A 23,844-nucleotide genomic window follows, 5' to 3' on the forward strand; every position below is an offset into this window, starting at 1 on the left:
CGTAATCTCGCGAGAGGCGGGCGGGGTCAGAGGGGAAGCACGCGGGGCTGGTACGGCGCGGCGTTGGACGGACTGAGGGAAGAAGTGCTGTCGCTTGCCGCCGGGTGAGGGGAAGGATGGACAATCGCTGGCACATCCCGCCCAACGCGCCCGCCTGCATGGAGAGGCAGCTGGACGCGCTTCACTACCGGAAAGGTAACCGGGGAGCGGGACTGCCGCTGCTCCGAGCCCTCGATAAACGCGTTTCCAAGTGTATTTAGCGCGGCGAGCTTCAAGCGACCACTGCGCCGGCCTCAAGGGGGAGGGGTGGCTGGAGTGTTCTCATTTTAAATTCCCGGCTCTCGCCTGCACCAAGATTAAAACCTCGGCTGTTCATCTTTCCACAGTAAATATATATCTATATATATATACCGTTTATTAGCTTTAATGTTTCACTTTTTTTGTGAAAACTCTTTTTGACTCCTCGCTTTTCAGGTCATTTAAATGTGATTCACTCTGAAGTTGCATTTCTGTAAATCTGCAAATGCGCCCAGATCGTTCAGCCCCGTCTGGATTCCTTTTGTTTCTTGGCGCCCGCTAAACTCTCACTGGCTCTTATTTCAGGGGTTTATGCTGCCCGGCTTCAGATGGAAGTGTTTCAACCCCAGTGTCTGTGGAGAAAATGGTTGCTTTGTTTGTGGAGCACTCAGTGAGGGTGATCTTCATCAGTGATAGGCTTTTTGGACGTTCTATGGCGGGTTTTAACCGGGGTCTAAGCATTCATTTTGGGATGCTGGAAAACCGAGTGAACGTTCAGGGACCGCACAGAAATCCCACACACTATTTTTTCCCCCTGACTCGATGCTGATCTGAAATTGCCTCCACCTATTCCCTGTTTAATAAGGGAATGTGATGATTTCTTTCTAAATGCACTTCCTGACATCGTGTTATTTAAGTTAACCTTTGAAATGCTGAGTATGTGTAGTGATTGGGTAACTCATTAAAAATGCTTAGTAAAGTTAATTAAAACTGCTTTACAAGCTATGATATTATTTATGCAGCATTTATGCAGTGATAAATGAAAGGAATTTACCATGCTTGTAATTGTTTGACATTCATAAATGGAGGTATTGAGTGCAAAAGTAGAGAAGTTATGCTGAACCTTTACAAAGCGCTGGTTAGGCCACAACTGGAGTATAAGAACATAAGAAATAGGAGCAGGAGTAGGCCAATCGGCCCCTCGAGCCTGCTCCACCATTCAATAAGATCATGGCTGATCTGATCCTAACCTCAAATCTTCTATCACTCTGCATCCACCCGAACCCATGTGATCTCCCGGGAGAGGCGAAAAACCAGATAAAGACCCAATGGCCAATTTGGGAGAAAAAAATCTGGGAAATTCCTCTCCGACCCATCTAGGCGATCGAAATTCTTCCAGGAGATCACTCTGTCGCTATATTTTCTACAGTACTTACCTTCTGCAAAGGCAATCTCCACCCCAGCCAGGAACAGGAATAAAACCATCTCCTGAAATCTAACACAGAATTAGAACACAGTAGGTGCAGAACAAGGCTACACAGCCCCTGGGCCCACTCCACTACCCACAGGGCCATGACCATTCCGAACCTAGGCTCATGTCCAATTTCCTGCCCGCTCCCCATAACCCTTAATTCCCTTTACTTATAGGAAACTACCTATTTCTGTTTTAAATTTATTTAATGATGTAGCTTCCACAGCTTTCTGGGGCAGCAAATTCCACAAACCTACCACCCTCTGAGTGAAGAAGTTTCTCCTCATCTCAGTTTTGAATGAGCAGCCCCTTATTTTAAGATTATGCCCCCTAGTTCTAGTTTCACCCATCATTGGGAACATCCTCACCGCATCCACCCGATCAAGCCCCTTCACAATCTTATATGTTTCAATAAGATCGCCTCTCATTCTTCTGAACTCCAATGAGTAGAGTCCCAATCTACTCAACCTCTCCTCATATGACCACCCCCTCATCCCCGGGATTAACCGAGTGAACCTTCTTTGTACTGACTCGAGAGCAAGTATGTCTTTTCTTAAGTATGGACACCAAAACTGTATGCAGTATTCCAGGTGCGGTCTCACCAATACCTTGTACAACTGCAGCAATACCTCCCTGTTTTTATATTCCATCCCCCTAGCAATAAAAGCCAACATTCCATTGGCCTTCTTAATCACTTGCTGCACCTGCATACTAACTTTGAGTTTCGTGCACCAGGACCCCCAGATCCCTTTGTACTACAGTACTTTCCAGTTTCTTGCCATTAAGATAATAACTTGCTCTACGATTTTTCCTGCCAAAGTGCATAACCTCACACTTTCCAGTATTGTATTCCATCTGCCAAATCTCTGCCCACTTACTTAGCCTGTCTATGTCCCTTTGCAGGTTTTTTATGTCCTCCTCACTCACTACTTTCCGTCCCATCTTTGTATCATCTGCAAACTTTCATATGTTACACTCGGTCCCCTCCTCCAAATCGTTAATATAGATTGTAAAGAGTTGGGGACCCAGCACTGACCCCTGCGGAACACCACTAGTTACTGGTTGCCAATCTGAGAACGAACCATTTATCCCAACTCTCTGCTTTCTGTTAGAGAGCCAATCCTCCACCCACGCCAGAATATTACCCCCAATCCCGTGATTTTTTATCTTGAGCAATAATCTTGTGTGGCACCTTGTCAAATGCCTTTTGGAAGTCTAAATACACTACGTCCACTGGTTCCCCTTTATCCACCCTGTATGTTACTTCCTCAAAAAACTCAAGCAAATTTGTCAAACATGACTTCCCCTTCATGAAACCATGCTGAGTTTGTCCTATTAAATTATGTTTATCCAAATGTCCTGTTACTGTCTCCTTAATAATGGACTCTAACATTTTACCAACCACAGATGTTAGACTAACAGGTCTATAGTTTCCAGCCTTCTGCCTACTACCCTTTTTAAATAAGGGTGTTACATTAGCAGTTTTCCAATCTGCCGGGACCTTTGCTGAGTCCAGTGAGTTTTGGAAAATTATTACCAATGCATCCACAATCCCTACCGCTACTTCCCTCAAGACCCTAGGATGCAAGCCATCGGGTCCAGGGGATTTATCCGCCTTGAGTCCCATTATTTTACCAAGTACCACTTCCTTAGTGATTTTAATCGTATTTAGTTCCTCCCCCCCCCTAGAGCCCCCTGTTTGTCCAGTGTTGGGATATTCTTAGTGTCCTCTACTGTAAAGACTGATGCAAAATAATTGTTCAGTGTTTTTGCCATCTCCATGTTTCCCACCATTAATTTCCCGGTCTCATCCTCTAAGGGACCAACGTTTACTTTAGCCACCCTTTTTCTTTTTATATAACTATAGAAACTTTTACTGTCTGTTTTTATATTTTTTGCTAATTTACTTTCATAATCTATCTTCCCTTTCTTAATCAATCTTTTAGTTATTTTTTGCTGTCTTTTAAAGACTTCCCAATCTTCCATCCTCCCACTAGATTTAGCTACCTTATATGCCCTTGTTTTTAGTCGGATACTATCCTTAATTACTTTACTTAGCCACGGATGGCTATCTTTTCTTTTACACCCTTTTTTCCTCAGTGGAATATATTTTTTTGGAAGTTGTAAAATAACTCCTTAAATGTACACCACTGATCATGTACTGTCTTACCCTTTAATCTATTTTCCCAGTCCACTCCAATTAATTCCGCTCTCATACCTTCATAGTCTCCTTTATTCAAGCTCAGCACGCTTGTTTGAGATCCAACCTTCTCACCCTCTAATTGAATATGGAACTCAACCATGTTATGGTCACTCATTCCAAGGGGATCCTTTACTAGGACATTTTTAATTAATCCTGTCTCATTACACAGGACCAAATCTAAGGTTGCTTGCCCCCTGGTCGGTTCAGTTACATACTGCTCAAGAAACCCATCCCTAATACACTCAATGAACTCATCCTCAAGGCTGCTCTGTCCAATTTGATTTGTCCAGTTAATATGATAATTAAAATCCCCCATAATTATAGCTGTTCCCTTATTACAAGCCTCAACTATTTCCTGATTAATACTCCGTCCAACAGAGTTGCAACTGTTCGGAGGCCTATAGACTACGCCCACTAGTGTTTTTTTCCCCTTATTATTCCTTATCTCCACCCAAACTGTTTCACTATCCTGCTCCTTTGACCCAATATCATTTCTCTATTATAGTGATTCCTTCCTTTATTAACATAGCCACCCCACCTCCTCTCCCTTCCTGCCTGTCCTTCCTGATTGTTAAATAACCTGGTATGTTTAATTCCCAGTCATGGTCACCCTGCAGCCATGTTTCTGTAATGGCCACAAGATCATACCCATATGTCATTATTTGTGCCGTTAACTCATTCATTTTGTTACGAATGCTACGTGCATTCAGATAAAGAACTTTCAAATATGTTTTGTAACACTTAGTTCCTGTTTTTCCCTTTTTAGTACTTTACTTTTTACTCCATACCTTCTGTCCCTTCCTGACACATTCTGTTTTTTAATTCCCCCACTGCTACCTAAGTCTATGACCTTCTCTGTTGTCATTTCTATTATTTGCTCTCTAGAAACCTCCCCCCCACTAATTAGTTTAAAGCCCTCTCTACAGCCCTAGTTATATGATTCGCCAGGACTCTAGTCCCAGCACTGGCCAAGTGGAGTCCGTCCCAACAGAACAGCTCCCTCTTGTCCCAGTACTGGTGCCAGTGTCCCAAGAAGCAAAACCCATTTCTCCTACACCAGTCTTTGAGCCACGCATTTAACTCTTTAATTTTATTTATCCTAGCCAAATTCGCTCGTGGCTCCGGTAATAACCCAGAGATTATTACCCTTGAGGTTCTGTTTTTTAATTTGGCCCCTAGCTGCTCATACTCCTTTAACAGAACCGTCTTCCTTGTCCTATCTACGTCGTTTGTACCAACATGGACCACGACAACTGGATCCTCCCCCTCCCACTCCAAGTTTCTTTCCAGCCCAGAAGAGATGTCCTTAACCCTGGCACCAGGCAGGCAACACAGCCTTCGGGACTCCCGCTCTTGACTGCAGAGAACCCTATCTATCCCCCTAATGATACTATCCCCTACCACTACAACATTTCTTTTTACTCCCTCCACTTGAATGGCCCCCTGTACCACGGTGCTGTGGCCAGGTTGCTCATCCTCCCTGCAGTCCCCGCTCCCGCCCTCACAGGGAGTAAGAACCTCGATCCTGCTGGACAAGAACAAGGGCTGCGTCTCCTTCAACACTACATCCTGGATCCCTGTACCTTCCTCACTCGTAGTCACACTGTCCTGTCCCTGACCACGGACTACATCTGCAGTAATTAACTTCATAGGTGTGACCATCTCCTGAAACATAGAGTCCAGGAACTTCTCCCCCTCCCTGATGTGTCGCAGTGTCTGAAGCTCGGTCTCAAGCTCCATAACATGGAACTTGAGTTCCTCTAGCAGCAAACACTTGTCGCAGATGTAATCACTGTGAGCCTCAATGGGGGTCACCGGCTCCCACATCTCGCAACAGTAACACATCACCTGCTCCATTCTATATAATTAATTAAATTTCTTATTATTAGTTATGAAGACCCTGCCCGGATATATACGATAATATCACACCACTATTCAATAGGACTTACCAACTTAAAGGTATAAAAGAGAAGAGAAGGAAGAAAACCAACCAACCAGCTGATCACCAACCTCCTCCTTGAATACTGTCTGTGAGGCCTGTTTGGTTGACTCGTCTCGCTGCTCCGCCTCCGCAGTGCTGTCTAAGCCTGGGAGTGGGGAACAAAACAGAGCAAAAAACACCCTCACCTTCCGCTTATCCGAACTCTCCCACTTAGCAAAACTCCAACAGCACTCAATGCACAAAGCACTCCGTGCACCGCACTAGCCCCTCCCCTTTTATACCCGGATTCTACTTCCGGTTTAAACTGCCCAAGAGTTTAAAAAACCCTTAAAAAATTAAACTTACTTCAAATAATTGACTTCTTAACACACTAAAATTCACAAAATACACTTAAATGATTTTTCTCCCACTTAGCAAAACTCCAACAACACTCAATGCACCACACTTTAGGAAGGATGTGAAGGCCCTTGAGCGGGTGCAGAGGAGATTTACCAGAATGGTTCCGGGGGTGGGGGATCTTAACTACAAGGACAGGCTGGAAAAGCTGGATTTGTTTTCATTAGAGCAAAGAGGCGGTTGAGGGGTGATTTGATAGAGGTGTACAAGATTATGACAGGGCTGGATAGGCTAGATGGGAAAGGCTGTTCCCGCTAGTTGATGGTAAAAGGTTTTGGGCAAGAGATACAGGGGGGATGTGAGGGAAAACTTTTTTACGCAGCGAGTGGTGAGGACCTAGAATTCGCTGCCGATGGAAGTGGAGACACTTGGGTCAATTTTCAGTGTGCTGTGAGGCGGGCTTTTAGGCGTGCGGGGGGGCTAAAATCCTGAATTCGGGGGTCGAGGAGACGAGACTACAACTTTTGGGGTTGTAGTCCTGCCTCCATCGAGTTCTAGCCAACCCACACGATTTTGACTTGATTGACCTTGTTGAGCCCGCGCAACAGGCCAATTAAGGGCCACCCGGCAACAGGTGACGTCACAGATTGATATTTCATCTGTCAAGACCTTTTGACAGATGAAATATCAGCGTTTCACAGCTGTTTAAGAACATAAGAAGATAAGAAATAGGAGCAGGAGTAGGCCAATCGGCCCCTCGAGCCTGCTCCGCCATTCAATAAGATCATGGCTGATCTGATCCTAACCGCCAATCCACTATCACAGAACCATCTCCTGAATCTAACAGAATTAGACACACGAAATAGGAGCAGGATCAGGCTACACGGCCCCTGGGCCCGCTCCGCTACCCACAGGGCCATGACCGATCCGAACCTAGACTCATGTCCAAATTCCTGCCCGCTCCCTGTAACCCTTAATTCCCTTTACTTCTAGGAAACTGTCTATTTTTGTTTTAAATTTATGTAATGATGTAGCTTCTACAGCTTTTTGGGGCAGCATTTTCCATGGACCTACCACCCTCTGAGTGAAGTAGTTCCTCCTCATCTCAGTTTTGAAAGAGCAGCCCCTTATTCTAAGACTATGCCCCCTAGTTCTAGTTTCACCCATCATCGGGAACACCTTCCCCGCATCCACCCGATCCAACCCCTTCACAATCTTATATGTTTCAATAAGATCACCTCTCATTCTTCTGAACTCCAATGAGTAGAGTCCCAATCTACTCAACCTCTCCTCATATGTCCATCCCCTCATCCCCGGGATTAACCGAGTGAACCTTCTTTGTACTGACTCGAGAGCAAGTATGTCCTTTCTTAAGTATGGACACCAAAACTGTATGCAGTATTCCAGGTGCGGTCTCACCAATACCTTGTACAACTGAAGCAATACCTCCCTATTTTTATATTCTATCCCCCTAGCAATGAAAGCCAACATTCCATTGGCCGCCTTAATCACTTGCTGCACCTGCATACTAACCTTTTGAGTTTCGTGCACCAGGACCCCCAGATCCCTTTGTACTTCAGTACTTTCCAGTTTCTTGCCATTAAGATAATAACTTGCTCTACGATTTTTCCTGCCAAAGTGCATAACCTCACACTTTCCAGTATTGTATTCCATCTGCCAAATCTCTGTCCACTTACTTAGCCTGTCGATGTCCCCTTGCAGGTTTTTTATGTCCTCCTCACTCACTACTTTCCCTCCCATCTTAGTAGCATCTGCAAACTTTGATATGTTGCACTCGGTCCCCTCCTCCAAATCGTTAATATAGATTGTAAAGAGTTGGGGACCCAGCACTGACCCCTGCGGAACACCACTAGTTACTGATTGCCAGTCTGAGAATGAACCATTTATCCCAACTCTCTGCCTTCTGTTAGATAGCCAATCCTCTATCCATGCCAGAATATTACCCCCAATCCCGTGATTTTTTATCTTAAGCAATAATCTTTTGTGTGGCACCTTGTCAAATGCCTTTTGGAAGTCTAAATACACTACGTCCACTGGTTCCCCTTTATCCACCCTATATGTTACTTCCTCATGGAACTCCAGCAAATTTGTCAAACATGACTTCCCCTTCATAAAACCATGCTGACTTTGTCCTATTAAATTATGATTATCCAAATGTCCTGTTACTGTCTCCTTAATAATGGACTCCAAAATTTTACCTACCACAGATGTTAGGCTAACCGGTCTATAGCTTCCAGCCTTCTGTCTACTGCCCTTTTTAAATAAGGGTGTTACATTAGCAGTTTTCCAGTCTGCCGGGACCTTTGCCGAGTCCAGGGAGTTTTGGAAAATTATTACCAATGCATCCACAATCCCTACCGCCACTTCCCTCAAGACCCTAGGATGTAAGCCATCAGGTCCAGGGGATTTATCTGCCTTGAGTCCCATTATTTTACCGAGTACCACTTCCTTAGTGATTTTGATCGTGTTTAGCTCCTCCCCCCCCCCCCCCTTTAGCCCCCTGTTTGTCCAGTGTTGGGATATTCGTAGTTTCCTCTACTGTAAAGACTGATACAAAATATTCATTCAGTGTTTTTGCCATCTCCATATTTCCCACCATTAATTTCCCGGTCTCATCCTCTAAGGGACCAACATTTACTTTAGCCACCCTTTTTCTTTTTATATAACTATAAAAACTCTTACTATCTGTTTTTATATTTTTTGCTAATTTACTTTCATAATCTATCTTCCCTTTCTTAATCTTTTTGTTATTTTTTGCTGTCTTTTAAAGTTTTCCCAATCCTCTATCCTCCCACTAGATTTGGCTACCTTATATGCCCTTGTTTTTAGTCGAATACTATCCTTAATTTCTTTACTTAGCCACGGATGGCTGTCTTTTCTTTTACACCCTTTTCTTAGTGGAATATATATTTTTTGGAAGTTGTAAAATAACTCCTTAAATGTACACCACTGATCATGTATCGTCTTACCCTTTAATCTATTTTCCCAATCCACTCTACTCAATTCCGCTCTCAAACCTTCATAGTCTCCTTTATTCAAGCTTAGCACGCTTGTTTGAGATCCAACCTTCTCACCCTCTAATTGAATATGGAATTCAAACATGTTATGGTCACTCATTCCAAGGGGATCCTTTACTAGGACATTTTTAATTAATCCCATCTCGTTACACAGGACCAGATCTAAGGTTGCTTGCCCCCTGGTCAGTTCAGTTACATACTGCTCAAGAAACCCATCCCTAATACACTCAACGAACTCATCCTCAAGGCAGCCCTGCCCAATTTGATTTGTCCAATTAATATGATAGTTAAAATCCCCCATAATTATAGCTGTTCCCTTATTACAAGCCTCAACTATTTCCTGATTGATACTCCGTCCAACAGAGTTGCCACTGTTCGGAGGCCTATAGACTCCGCCCACTAGTGTTTTTTTCCCCTTATTATTCCTTACCTCCACCCAAACTGTTTCATTATCCTGATCTTTTGACCCAATATCATTTCTCTGTATTACAGTGATTCCTTCCTTTATTAACATAGCCACCCCACCTCCCCTTCCTTCCTGCCTGTCCTTCCTGATCGTTAAATAACCTGGTATGTTTAATTCCCAGGCATTGTCACCCTGCAGCCATGTTTCTGTAATGGCCACAAGATCATACCCATATGTAGTTATTTGTGCCATTAACTCGTCTATTTTGTTACGAATGCTACGTGCATTCAGATAGAGAACTTTCAAAGATGTTTTGTGACAACTTAGTTCCTGCTTTTGCCCTTTTTATTACTTTACCTTTTACTCCATACCTTCTGCCCCTTCCTGACACGCTCTGGTTTTTAATTTCCCCACTGCTACCTAAGTCTATGACCTTCTCTGTTGTCATTTTTATTATTTGCTCTCTAGGAACCTCCCCCCCCACTAGTTAGTTTAAAGCCCTCTCTACAGCCCTAGTTATATGATCCGCCAGGACTCTAGTCCCAGCACTCGCCAAGTGAAGCCCGTCCCAACGGAACAGCTCCCTCCTGCCCCAGTACTGGTGCCAGTGTCCCAGGAAGCAAAACCCATTTCTCCCACACCAGTCTTTGAGCCACGCATTTAACTCTCTAATTGTATTTGTCCTAGCCAAATTCGCTCGTGGCTCAGGTAATAATCCAGAGATTATTACCCTTGTGGTTCTGCTTTTTAATTTGGCCCCTAGCTGCTCAAACTCCCTCAGCAGAACCTCCTTCCTTGTCCTATCTATGTCGTTGGTACCAACATGGACCACGACAACTGGATCCTCCCCCTCCCACTCCAAGTTTCTCTCCAGTCCAGAGGAGATGTCCTTAACCCTGGCACCGGGCAGGCAACACAGCCTTCGGGACTCTCGCTCTCGGCTGCAAAGAACTCTATCTATCCCCCTAACGATACTATCCCCTACCACTACAACATTTCTTTTAACTCCCCCCACTTGAATGGCCCCCTGCTCCACAGTGCTGTGGCCAGGTTGCTCATCCTCCCTGCAGTCCCTGCTCCTGTCCCCACAGGGAGTAAGAGCCTCGAACCTGTTGGACAAGTGCAAGGGCTGCGGCTCCTCCAACACTACCTCCTGGATCCCTGTACCTGCCTCACTTCTAGTCACACCATCCTGACCCTGGCCACGGACTACATCTGAATTAATTAATCTAATTGGTGTGACTACCTCGTGATACACAGAGTCCAGGTAACTCTCCCCCTCCCTGATGTGTCTCAGTGTTTGAAGCTCGGACTCCAGCTCTTCAACACGGAGCCGGAGTTCCTCGAGCAGCCAACACTTACTGCAAATGTGATCACTGTGAGCATCAATGGTGTTCACCAGCTCCCACATATTGCAGCAGCAACACATCGCCTGATCTCCCATTCTATGTAATTAATTAAATTTATTAATATTATTCTTAAATATCCTCTGCCCCGATTCTAGATGGTGAATATCACACCTTAGAAACTATAAACCAAAGAGATTTAAGCTTAAAAGGGAGAAATACTTACCAACCAATCACTTACCCGCTTTCTGGTGACGTTACACTTGGATTACTTTTTACCTCTCTCCTTCCAGACTGGAGACTGGTACGCCTTACCTGGGTCTCTGGGACTTTTATAGCCCTGCTCTGCCGCTCGAGATTCCCGCCGACGCTGTGAGCCCTTACCTGGTCTCTGGGACTTTTATAGCCCCGCTCTGCCGCTCGAGTTTCCCGCCGACGTTGTGAGGCCTTACCTGGTCTCTGGGGCCTTTTATAGCCCCGCTCTGCCGCTCGAGATTCCCGCCGACGCTGTGAGGCCTTACCTGGTCTGTCAAACACTTGACAATCTGTACTGCAAGTTAATTCCTTCCTCTCAAGATGATTTAGAGATCTCCCTGGAACAGAAAGCTGAATGCTGGAACTTTTGACAGATCGCGGCCACTCTGCTTTCTGTGCCGGTGAGATGAGGGACTCCCGAGACCTGAAAGAAGGAAGGCTGTAAAGGTAAGTAAAGGTTAGTAGAACTTCTTTAAACACTTTACACAGACCAAGCACACTTACCTCTGCACTCATGCACCCATCACTCACCTGAACACCGGACATCTCGACCCCTCCAAGCCCTTCATCCCGACGGCCCACCTCGCTAACTTGGCGTGTTTTGGAGCCGTTGGGAATCCCACATTTCAACAATAAAAATAGGGATTAGGCTAAAAACTGCCTGTTAACTACCTTTTAACAGGCAGTTAATTGGCACTAATCCCCTTCCCGCCTCGGGGAGGCGGGTCCCAGTGCGGGGCGGGTACCCGCCTCCTTTGAAACTGGCTTGGGGGCGGGATGGGTTTATGCCCTCCGATTTCGGGATTTTAACCCCCCACACGCCTCCAATCCCGCCTCCACGACCCAATGAAAATCCTGCCCTATGACTATGACTCTATGAAGTGAAACGACCAATCACTAGCGTCTCGTTATAAGCTTATGAACTCAAAAGAGCATTATATTATTGCTGATGAAATGTCATCGACCTGAAACGTGAACTCTCACTCTCCACAGAAGCTGCCTGACCTGTTGTGTTTTTCAGCATTTTCTGTTTTTAATTTACATTTTATATGAATATATGTACAGTTCCTGTACACATCCTGGCTTAGTGATTAAATGTGTTCTGTGCTGTCTTACTGAGTGATATAAATCAGAAAAGTCCCAGGTTTCATTCATTGTCTGCTAAGTTATCTGACCTTAGAGTTAGCAGTGGGGTGCTAAAGATGACTACTTCTTCAAGTGTGATGCTGACTCCCAGTGACCTACCACTTTCACTCCCCCTCCCTCATTCTGATTTCTCCATCTTTGGCCTCCTATACTGTACCAACCAGGCTCAATGCAAGCTTCAGGAACTATATCTTGAAGCCTTCTGGTCTAATCTGTCTTGTGATCACTGGCTTCAGCATTTCGGACTCTATTTTCCACCCGCCTTTTAATTACTGGTTAGGGTTCTGGTTGCTTGAGATGGGCCTGTCAGTGTCCAATGGCGCAGATTGACATTTCAAGTGTAGAACGCAAATCTGGCAAGGGGAATACATTTTTATTTGTATGGGCCTCTCGGGTCTTTTTAACATCTTCAATATTTGCATCTTTTGATACCTTTCCATTATCTCACTGAGCTGATCTTTTATTCCACCAAACAGTTTCCAATTAAGAAGTTTGCAGGTCGTTCAATCCATTACTTTCTTACTGTGATTGTAGCACCTGTTCTCTTCCTCTTCTCTCTCCCCCCGCCCCCCAGCCCTGCTACTCAGTGTTCGGTTATGAACAAGTGTTGCGCCTCAAATATTAATGTCTTTTTCGCTTTGCATATGTGTACTAATCTTTGTATTTACAGTACTTAATATCTTTGTTTCATTATTTATTCATTTGTTTGTTGCAGCAGAGTAATTGCCAGATATGTTTTTGATTCTCAGACCTAATTAAGTTGCTGTTTCTGATTGCAGATGGCGCTCTGTTACTTGGAGCATCTACATTATCTGGGCGCAGTTGGTTGGGCTCTATCTGGTTGTTCAAAGACCCACTCAAGGCCCCTAATGAAGGGTTCTGCACAGTTGGCGTCCAGACACAGGCAGGAGTGGTGGATACATGTTGGGTTTCTGACAGAGAAATCCTTGTAGCATCTGATTCTGGTATGGCTGGATTTTAAGTACTTTATTGAGTAACAGAAATTACAGCATAGGAGAGAGACCATTTGGCTCTTAAGGCTTCTACCAGTGGTAGATCATCAACTGGTGCTATCCAGCGTAATCCCATTTCTTATCATGTTTTGTTTCAGGATTATCTTATACTGAGTATATACACTATTGCGTTTAACATAGAAAGCCACTTTAGGGTATTACGTGATGTTTAATACCCCAAACATCATGTTGTTTGTACTTTTTGTTGGGAGAAGTCTAGCCTTCACTCATTTCCCCTGATTTTTTTTTCTCTTCCTGCAGGTGCTGTAGAATTGTGGGAGGTGGCTGAGAGTGAAGCACTGATGGTGAGCAAGTTCTGTAAATATGAACACGATGACATTGTTACTAAAGTGAGTGTGCTCTCTGGTGCAACGCAGGCGGTTAGCGGCAGTCTAGATTGCAGGTTTGTAATCTCACCCTTTTTGCACCATCTAAGCTTGCTTTTCTCAATATGTGTGTTGCTGGTGCAGACGTCCCTCACTTATCACACTTTGCTTGTGGGTCTCAAATGAATAAAGAATGATTGGGGCTTGAAATGTTCACTGATCCCAGCTCCTTTCCCAAATAAGTGCTTAAATCCATTGACACTTTTGGAGCAAATGATGATGATGGAACAGTCTTGCATGTTGCATTACTTAAGAGAAATCAGTCTTCATATAAATATAATATGCATTGGTGACATTGACTTGTGGAATCTTGCCACTGCACATGCATAACAAATCAACGTGTAGATTCAGAAATCTGCAATAGAGTTAGAAGCAGCACAATATTTTAGTCTTTATTTCACAATACACAATAAGACTATAATAGGTAAGCTGGTAAGTTTTAAAAAAGGTCCCTTGTATAATTTGCTGTAATTAATTGTTTTATTTCTGCCGTTTAAGCATGAAAATTTGAATATGACTGACAGTAAACACTGAAGATAATCTGGATATACTGGGTAAGATTTAGCTTAACCTGTAATAACCATGCACTTTGATTTATTAGTGTGAAGGTTTGGGACCTCGAACAGAAGACCGTGTTGAATTCTTACCAAGGTGAGCAGTAGCAGATATGGCATGAGCAATTCTTGAACCTGTCACGCACTTGTATTTTAATTTGAGTAAAATTCTTGTGCACTGCTGGTATCTCTATAATGGGTAATAGTTCTGTGTGGCACTATAAATGAAAGGCATGAAACAAATGTGAGTATGTTAATTTATATAGCAGAAGACTGAGAAGCCCATCAGTCAAAAGACATATTAATCATGCATAGCTGTTAGAGAATTGCATGATAAAAGCATAATTTGCTGGTTAATGTACACAATAGGATTTCCTGATTTAGGTAAGATCAGTACTGCATTGACTTAGTAAAATGTTATTTATTCTTTGAAATGAGATCAGGGCATGTGTGAACTTATATTATTTGAAAGTGATCTTCACTGATTTTCTTGAAAGGGAAACAACGGAGACTATATTAGCTTGACGCCACAATACACAGGCTCTAAATCAGCTTGTATAAACCCTGTGAAAAGGTTTGCTGGGGTATTTTAGCATGACACATTGTCATGCATTGAGCATAAGCTCCCACACAGATCGATTGTTTTCCCATCATTAATTGACACTGGGGGGTCAGGATGTATAGAACCCATGTTTTTAATCTTTACCTCATCATAACTTTGTTCCTCGCTTCATTATTCAAATCAGTTTAATTCCAATGGACTGTAAAGTTAATATTGTCCCTTAAAGTACACTATTGCACTTAGTTAAAAGGCATAGAGCACTTGGGCATTTAAACATATTGTTGGTCACTTCTAAAAGCTTTGTAGTCAACAGTTTGCTGGTGTAGCTCATCAATTGCAGTCAACATTTCTATTTTCACATTTAAACTAGCAGATCTTCAGTGACATTGTTCATGGTAAGTCGGATGTTTTATATTGACAGGAGTGTTATACCATGTAATGCACAATGTATTATTCTGTGCTGAGATGCGGCTCTGACAATTATGGTTTGCATTACCCAATATTAATTTTAGTTTTCACATGTTGCCTGTTTCTTTTTGCTAATGGTAGCTTTCTTTTAGCGGGTTGGGGGAGAGGGAATGCTCGCAGAGGTTCAATCGCAGGTCTGTACAAAACAGGATAGCCAAATATGAGAAAAAGAAATGATAATATAAACTTTAAATTCGTTAGAATTTTGCAGTAGAATGAGTTTTGATGTGAGCATGGGGGATTGCTTTTAAATTATATATAAATACCTACTTAGATCAGGAATTGTTAATTGCTTATTAACTGATTGTTGACTTTCCAAATACAGCTCATTCAGGGTCTGTGACGTGTGTCTCTGGCTGCCCCAGCAATGAGAATCTCTTCCTCTCTTGTGCTCAGGTAAAATGAAAAGTATTTAAGTATTAACTGTAAAGTCAATCTGCCTACTGGTCATGCAGAAATGTTCCCTTAAAACGAGAACTACATATTAAGCATGGAATGTCTTTCGGAGCATTCAAATTTTGTTGCGATGTATAAACCTATGAAAAAACCAACAAACTTTGTAACTCTTTCCCCTCTGCAATTGCAGGGGCACATTTGGGAGTTTAAATGTCCATGTAGGCTCCAATTGTGTAGAGAAATTTGATTTTTCTTTCTTTCATCGTGGATGCTGGGAAAATTTAATCATATTTTCCGTACATCGCTTAGAAGGAATTGCAGCCAGCAATGTGCTGATGACAAATAACGCGCATGGTCAAGTTAATTGTATTGACCCCCCCCTTGCGAATAGTGGGATGATGTGATTCAATTTGATACTAGGCTTGAGGGAGAAGTGAAAGTCACAAACCAGGGTTTTAAATTTAAACAATTCAAACTTTTTAAAGAGATGAATTGATTAAAAATAAACTGGTCTTAACTATTGATGGGTAAACCTACAGCGAAACAGTGGGACATATTCAAACAACTATTCAATCCTGTACAAAACCAGTACATACCCCAAAAAGGCAAAAGTTCAACTTGTGTCATTAAGCAATCGTGGTCAAAAAAACAAGGTAAGAGACAATATCGAGCTAAAAGAAACAGCTTGTACAAACTCGGTGATTGGAATACAAAAGTGAGGAAGTTATGCTTCAGTTTTACATCGCTTTGGCCAGACCCCATCTGGAGTACTGTGTTCAGTTTTGGGCACCACATCTCCGGATATATTGGCCTTGGAGGGGGTACAGTGCGGATTTGCCCAAATGATACCGGGGGTTACATTTTGAGGACCGGTTGCATAAACTTGGTTTGTATTCCCTTGCGTTTAGACAGTGGAGTGGTGATCCAATCAAGGTCTTTAAAATGATTTTTTTTAAATTCGATAGGGATTTAGAAAACATTTCCTCTGGTGGGAGAATCCAGAACAAAGGGGCATAATCTCAAAATTAGAGCTGGGCTGTTTAGGAGTGAAATCAGGAAGCACTAGTGAAAATCTAGAACTCTTGTCCCCAAAAGGGTGTGGATGAGGGATCAATTGAAATTTTCAAGATGGAAATAGATCGATTTTTGTTAGTAAGGGTATAAAGGACAGGGAGCAAAGGTGAGTGAATGGAGTTGAGGTACTGGTCAGTCAAGTGGTGGAACAGGCTGGAAGGGCTGAAGGCCTACTCCTGTTCCTTTTTTTTTCCCCCTTGTAAAGCAGTAATTCTTACTGTAGTATGGTTTTGGTGTCACAAGCATGTGGCCATTGTTTGTGTGTAAGCTGACTGAGTTTTTGCAGCTCATTTAATCATGAGTACCAAATCTGAGGCTGAATCTGTCCTTGTCCAACCTTCCTGCTTCCTCACAGACACTGAAATCAAATCAGTGCACTCTCGCCAGCAGGGATTGCTCGGTAGTAATGGGAAGTGAGCATCCTGGATTATTCCCTCCTCCATCCTCCAACCTGGGAAGCTGAGGCCAATGTTAGTGAACTCACTGTTATCTTGGCTGACATCAGTAACTCGACGTAGATTTGGGATCTTTGAAGCTGGCTAAGCACCGTACTATACACATCACGTGGAATATTGACCCATTGAGCCTAATTCTGAAGCTAACTAATCGCTTTAAATTTCCAGCGACATTACTTCTAGGCACAGGAGCATCATGGGACTGAGAACTTGTGTATATTGAGGCAATACATAAAACAGGGCTTTGAAAAGAATTTCTGACAGAGTATTCCTGTTCAAAGGGGAAACATTTTGCCACTGTTTGGCAAGAGTTGTCGTTTATTTATGTGGTTATGTGAGCATTTTAAATTTTGCTGAAATCCCGCTTTGGTGCTTAAAACATAGAGCATGAGTTGAGAATCTGAATCATAACTGCTTTTGGATGGGAATTGTAATCTGGCTATAATAGTTTAATTGGTATTTTGGTGATGTATGCTGTCATATCTCTTGAGAGGTAACAGCAAAGAGTATAAGTGCTGGACAGAAGTATGTTATTCTGCTCTAATATAGTGAGGGGTAATACAAATGGAATTATGACTATTTTCTGATTTAAGTTTGCACATCAACTCTTGACCATTTGTATCAAAAATCAAATTGTCTGTTTGCATACCAAGAGATTTTATTTGAGATCCATAGACAGTGCACATTGGAATAATATAGTAATGACATCTAATAACATTCCACCAAGCAAAGAGTCCATTATGATTCTTCGTACTTGAAGCTATGCTTAATAAATAAAATAATTAAAAATATATAAATACAAATAAAAGGGTTGTGTTAAAATTAGTCTATCAAAGGTATGGATTGAAACTTTTGGATGTCCACCTAATAAACCCTGTAACACTGGAGGTTTGGAATCTGGTCTGCTATTTGTGTACCCCTGCCTTGGTTGAACCATGTGTGCCAATAGAGATATAACTCAGCAAGTACTTTAATTAAAACAACCCCTCTTTTTCGATTGATTTTCCTCTTTCAGGACAGGAGACTTTTACTATGGGACAGAAGAAATTCAAAACCAGCATTGCGGATTGGTGCGTATCTTGTACATTTAGTAATGTCTGTATTTGATCAGTAGTAATTTCAACTTCCAGGCTTGCTATCTGCATTTCATGTTACTTCATATTGTCTAAAGGCTAAGATGGGATGTTCTAGTATCTAGGTCATACATGTAGAAACCGGAGTGTCCCGCCCCGCCCCATCCCTGGTTACTGACCATTTGCATTAACGGCTTCCTAAATGCAAATATCAGCAAAATATTGCAAAATTCCATAGTTGGGTAAAATGATAGCTGGACTGTTTTCCTCAGCTAAAGTGGAGATTGACTATAACAGATTTTGTTACACTATTGTGAGCTAGTTGGTCAATATCCATACATCTTTCTTCATGAATAGATTAGCACTAGACTTGATTGTAAATACAATATAGAGAGACCAATTTAAGCAGTTCTTGGATTTACAGGTGGTTATTTTATCGAGAATCCTAGGGGAAAGGCCAGTGTTCATAGTGCAAATTAAAATAGCAGAGGGATAAGTTGGGAAGTGCTGATTAGTCAGTGCCAAGCTTGGGTTTAAAGGTAAAGGAAGAGTGAAAGGTATGGAGTTTCACAGTTCTGATGCCCTTCGAAGGAAAGAAAGAATAAAAGAAAGTCTTTCACGACCACCGGACGTCCCAAAGCGCTTTACAGCCAATGATTTTAGTTTTTGAAATGTAGTCACTGTTGTAATGTAGGAAATGCAGCAAGCTCCCACAAACAGCAATGACCAGATAATCTGCTTTATAGTGATGTTGATTGAGGGATAAATATTGGCCAGGACACCGGGGAGAAGTCCCCTGCTCTTCTTCGAAATCGTGCCATGAGATCTTATATGCCCACCTGAGAGAGCAGACGGGGCCTTGGTTTAACGTCTCATCCAAAAGACGGCATCTCCGACAGTGCAGCACTGGAGTGCTAGCCTAGATTTTTGTGCTCGGGAGTGGGACTTGAACCCACAACCTTCTGACTCGGAGGCGAGAGTGCTACCCACTGAGCCACGGCTAACATGAATAAGATGGGCTAATTGCAACACGGAGGAGGAGTTCTGTCGTATTCTAAGTTTAACTGTTATCGCAGTTCCTGACATGTTTTTCTAAATGTTAAATCTGGTTTCAGAAACGGGATTATTGTGCTGTTCTCCAACCACCGTTACGTGGCATCCACAGAATGACCAAGTCATTGCATTTGGTAATGTGATTCCGAATCTAGTTTGTGCTTGTTTATTTCTTTTCAACATCAACCTGTGTTAATATTAAGACACTCAGTTAGGCAATTAGAAAAGTTGGCTTTTGGTGTGAGACTTGACAAAAGGGAAAGGCTGATCCTGGTGTGCTAGACTCTGGGAACATGCTGTTAAATTCATTATTGCTATTCGCTTATGAATATGTGCATTTCTGTATAAATTGTTAACTTTATATTTTAATTCTCCATTGCTGTGTCACTTCATAACATACCAATTTTGTTTTAGAGTGTGGCAATTCACTAAATTATTTCATTGAATGAATTCTTCTTGCATTTGTGAGAAGAAACATCCTTATTCAGAACTATTTTTAAAAGTCTAGTAGTTTGAGAATACGAGAAAATGTGAAACAAAAAATGGTCACTCAGCCCAATCGGGCCTGTAGTTTCCAACGACCTTTCAGAATTTGCACTCCCTGACTCTCTCTAACCTCCCAGCAGAGTTGAATAATCACATTTAAAGCTTGATTTAATTGGGGAAATATTAGATAATAAAGTGATTTTTAAGTTGCATAAAATGACATTTTTTCTGCAATAATGTGCCATTACAGAATCTCATTGATTCATTAGTGTTTTAGACATGAGTTTTTAATCTGCATTATCCCGTACTTAAATTATCTGATTTCCATGAGAATGTAGTCCTATATTTGATTAATATAAAACACTTTGCTTCTATATTTAATAGAACTCATAATTTAATATGTAAAGGAAGTTAATAGTAATAGGTTGTTCTGCTTTATAATAGTTTATGTACCCATATATGTTTTATTATTATAAAAAATCATGGCTTTTTTCACAACTAAAAGAAAGAAAGTACACGTTGACTAATATGTTTTAATACCTCTATTTTAGTTTTAAGCTGCATATATATCAAGATTGAGTGATTTTTTCCTAATTTAAATCTGGGTGGGAACTAATTAGAAAGTAACACTGTAGTTGTGTTAGTTGCTCTTCTAAAGCTAGATTATTTTAATTTAACAGGAACTGAAAATGGAATTGTTGCTGTAAAAAGCTTACAGAAGCAGGCTGATTCCATTCAGACATCTACGGTGCATTCACGGCCTGTTTCTGGGCTGCAATTTTCCTCGCACAGGTAACCTGAAAGCTACCTTGATAAATATTGGATAGCCCGTTAAGATTCCTAACGAATGAACATTACTGCCCCGTGACTTCTGCTGTGTTAGTGAAAGGATGGCGAGAACTGATTAGTGGCGCGGATTGTTATTTATTTTGGAAGAGAATAATCCCTGTTGTAAAGGGTCACCTAGAAGATAACAGGCTCTTAAAATAACTGGTAATAATTCACTTATCTGTGGTTTTCCATTTTCGTCTAACGAATAATAAAAGCGTCACAACAAACAATGGGACTTATCGATTCAGTGATTCAGCACAAGAGCAAAGCTGAATTCATTTTTGTTCAATTTATTTGGGGGGAGCAGATGTCAGAACATACTGCCACGTTTTGCTGTACTACCAGTTATGGTGAAAACTCTGCCCTTGGCTTTATTTTTCCTCATCTAAGTAAAAGAAAGGTGTGAGTTCATCAAAATAGTAATATCCCTTTAGCCTGCAATTTTCCTCCTGAATAAAAGTGAGTGTTCTCCTGCTAAAATAATCAATGTGCCATTAGACAGATTTAATATTTCACGTTACAAATCCACCGAAAATTATTGTTCCAGAACTTTGATAGAAATATGTATTAAAACCTGCAGTGGATGTTAAATGCATATAGGGTTAGTCTTCAGCTAATGGCTGAGAGCGAGATACAGGGGAAACCCATTCGTCTGATAGTGAGTGATGTTTCACTTTTTACTTTGCAGCTCTCCCCTTTTGGCTTCAGTCAGTGAGGACTGTACGCTAGCAGTTGTTGATGCTAACCTCTCAGAAGTGTAAGTGACTGAAGAACCTGCAATCTGTGCAGAAATCTATTACTTTAACTGGCAGAAATCAACATTCTTCTGGTGTTTGCCCATAAATGAAGTAGAACATAAACATTGGTCCTTTTTTAAAATTACTTTTAGGTTTAGGGATAAATCGCACAAGGACTTCGTTCGTAGTGTATGCTGGTCACCTCTGAATTCGGATTCACTCAGTACAGCGGGCTGGGACCACCAGGTTCTACATCACACGCTCAGCTCAGATAAGGACATCGACACGGCATGAGGAGAAGAAGAAGATGCAGTATTCAGAATCCTTCTTTTGTACCTTTTCTATAACCATGTTACATCTTTGAAACTATGCTCCGAGTTGAGAAGTAATCACACAGGCGTATCATTGGGAAACCCAATGTCAAAGTAATGGTAGAGAAAAGGGGTGGGGAGCATGGAAATCATTCATAACACTCCAAATTTCTGCTGGTAAAAGTTACTAACCTCGCCAAACGTCTACCCCTCCCCCATCAAGCTCCAAGAACACGTGTGCACCCACTTAGTTCTACTCTGAGAGAGCAGAGTATTAGTAAGATAATCAAGATGTTTTATTGTTTTGGGGGGAACTTCTAGAAATGGGAATAAATGTTCAGTAGAATGTTGTGCATTAGAGATGGGTAGCCAACTGGACCTCTGACATTCATAATTTGATGGCTTGAGAAATATTTTGGTAGCCTGGAGCTACCGGATTACTGTGAATTTTGATCCCAGCTACTATGTTTCCCATTATGTTTAGGACGAGCAAGAAAAGGATTAAAAAACGCATTTAAAAAAACATGATCTAAGCTTGTCAGTTTTTATATATTTTCTGTATACTCTGATTGTTTAAGAAACTATTCTGCTGTAGTGCAAGAGTTTTATTGGGCAGTACAACCACATCGTTAACAAAAGCAGCAGTGTGGATCAAACAGCACTGGTCCACCAATGTGACAGAATCTAAAAATAGGCTTCTCTGTTAGACATAGGCATGAAGTGGAAGTAGAATCATAGGAATTTACAGCACAGAAGGATTCCATTCGACCCATTGTGCCCGTGTCGGCCGAAAAAGAGCTATCCAGCTTAATCCCACTTTCCAGCTCTTGAGGAACCGTAACCTACAAGGCTACGGATCAAGTGCACATCCCAAGTACTTTTTAAATACGATGAGCGTTTCTGTGTCTACCACCCTTTCAGGCAGTGAGTTCCAGAACCCCACCACTCTCTGGGTGAGAAAAGTTCTCATCAACACCCCTCTAATCCTTCTACCAATTACTTTAAATCTATGCCCCCTGCTAGGGGAAATAGGTCCTTCATATCCAACCTATCTAGGCCCCTCTTAATTTTATACACCTCGATCAAGTCTCCCCTCGGTCTCCTCTGTTCCAAAGAAAACAACCCCAGCCTTTCCAATATTTCCTCATAGATAAAATTCTCCAGTCCTGGCAACATCCTCGTAAATCTCCTCTGTACCCTCTCTAGTGCAATCACATCTTTCCTGTAATGTGGTGACCAGAACTGTACACTGTATTCTAACTGTGACCTAACCTAGTGTTTTATACAGTTGAAGCATAACCTCCCTGCTCTTATATTCTATGCCTTGGCTAATAAAGGAAAGTATCCCGTATGACTTCTTAACCGCCTTATTAATCGTCTCTCATTTAAAATTCTTGTTCTCTACTGCCCACACAAGTACCACTAAAAAATGTTATTACTGAGATTTTTTCATTGTTTTCCTCCCTCAGCCACTGCACCAAACAAGTTCTCATCTTTGATAATTTCAACCTCCATCTCAATTCATCATGCTCTCTCCTCTGAGTTCACTAGCCTCCTATCCTCTCTTAATCTCTCCCTCCATGTAAACTCCCCAACCCATATTCACGGCCACCCCCTCGACCTTGCCATCTCTCATGGCCTCGCTACTCCTATCGTAGTAAGGCCATCTCTGACCACTTCCTCGCATTACTCTCCACCAACATCCCCCTTTCACCCGCCCCCCAACCCTACTTCCTTCTATGTCTGCCCCTGGAAAAAACTCCCAACTCTTACAACTGCATTTATGAAATCTCAACTGTCCAGCCTTTGGCCCTCCATTCACCACAACATTTCTGCAGCTACTGATCTGCTCAACCACACCCTCACCGCCACCTTTGATGCTCTAGTCCCTATTAAAACAATTTCTCTCACCTTGGCCGTCCCCCCTGGTATGGCCCTCATCTCCGCTCCCTTAAGTCCAAGGAACGCAAACTTGGAACGAATATGGCCGACAACTGGTTTAGCCATTCACTGCCAGATCTGGCTGGACCACATAAAGCATTATCGGGTCCTCTCGTCTGCCAAAATTGCTTACTATTCCACAACCATTCTGGAATGCAAAGATAAACCCTGGCTTCTATTCACTGCTAACCATCTTCTTAAGCCCCTCTCCCCGTCTCCTCCTCCCTCACCTCCGACAACAAGTGCGAGGAGCTCATGGACTTCTTTGTCTCTAAGATTGAGACCATCACTTCAGCTGTCTCTGCCACTTCCCTTCCTTCCCCTAGCAAACTTCCTCTAAGGT

General features: G+C 42.3%; 1 protein-coding gene across 1 annotated transcript; it reads left to right on the forward strand.

Moving 5' to 3' along the window:
- The first annotated feature begins 14 nt into the window (after positions 1 to 14).
- wdr77 (WD repeat domain 77) lies at positions 15 to 22,922 on the forward strand. Its single transcript, XM_086011250.1, has 10 exons — positions 15 to 195; positions 12,941 to 13,126; positions 13,436 to 13,577; positions 14,162 to 14,211; positions 15,470 to 15,540; positions 18,085 to 18,139; positions 19,258 to 19,329; positions 20,362 to 20,473; positions 21,201 to 21,269; positions 21,402 to 22,922. The coding sequence occupies exons 1-10, from the start codon at positions 117 to 119 to the stop codon at positions 21,541 to 21,543; spliced, it is 978 nt and encodes a 325-aa protein (XP_085867376.1). The 5' UTR covers positions 15 to 116; the 3' UTR covers positions 21,544 to 22,922.
- The last annotated feature ends 922 nt before the right edge of the window (positions 22,923 to 23,844 follow it).

The sequence above is a fragment of the Somniosus microcephalus genome, chromosome 18 (assembly GCF_052327205.1).
Source record: "Somniosus microcephalus isolate GS21.2 chromosome 18, FLI_Smic_1.0, whole genome shotgun sequence".
In the NCBI taxonomy this organism is placed as follows: domain Eukaryota; kingdom Metazoa; phylum Chordata; class Chondrichthyes; order Squaliformes; family Somniosidae; genus Somniosus; species Somniosus microcephalus.

What these genes read in the sequence shown, in the direction of transcription:
- wdr77 (XM_086011250.1), top strand. Translation starts at nt 117, where the DNA reads ATGGACAATCGCTGGCACATCCCGCCCAACGCGCCCGCCTGCATGGAG. An exon ending in TCTTCCTCTCTTGTGCTCAG is followed by an intron (nt 15,541 to 18,084) that starts GTAAAATGAAAA and finishes TTCCTCTTTCAG; the next exon opens with GACAGGAGACTTTTACTATG. An exon ending in TGACCAAGTCATTGCATTTG is followed by an intron (nt 19,330 to 20,361) that starts GTAATGTGATTC and finishes TTAATTTAACAG; the next exon opens with GAACTGAAAATGGAATTGTT.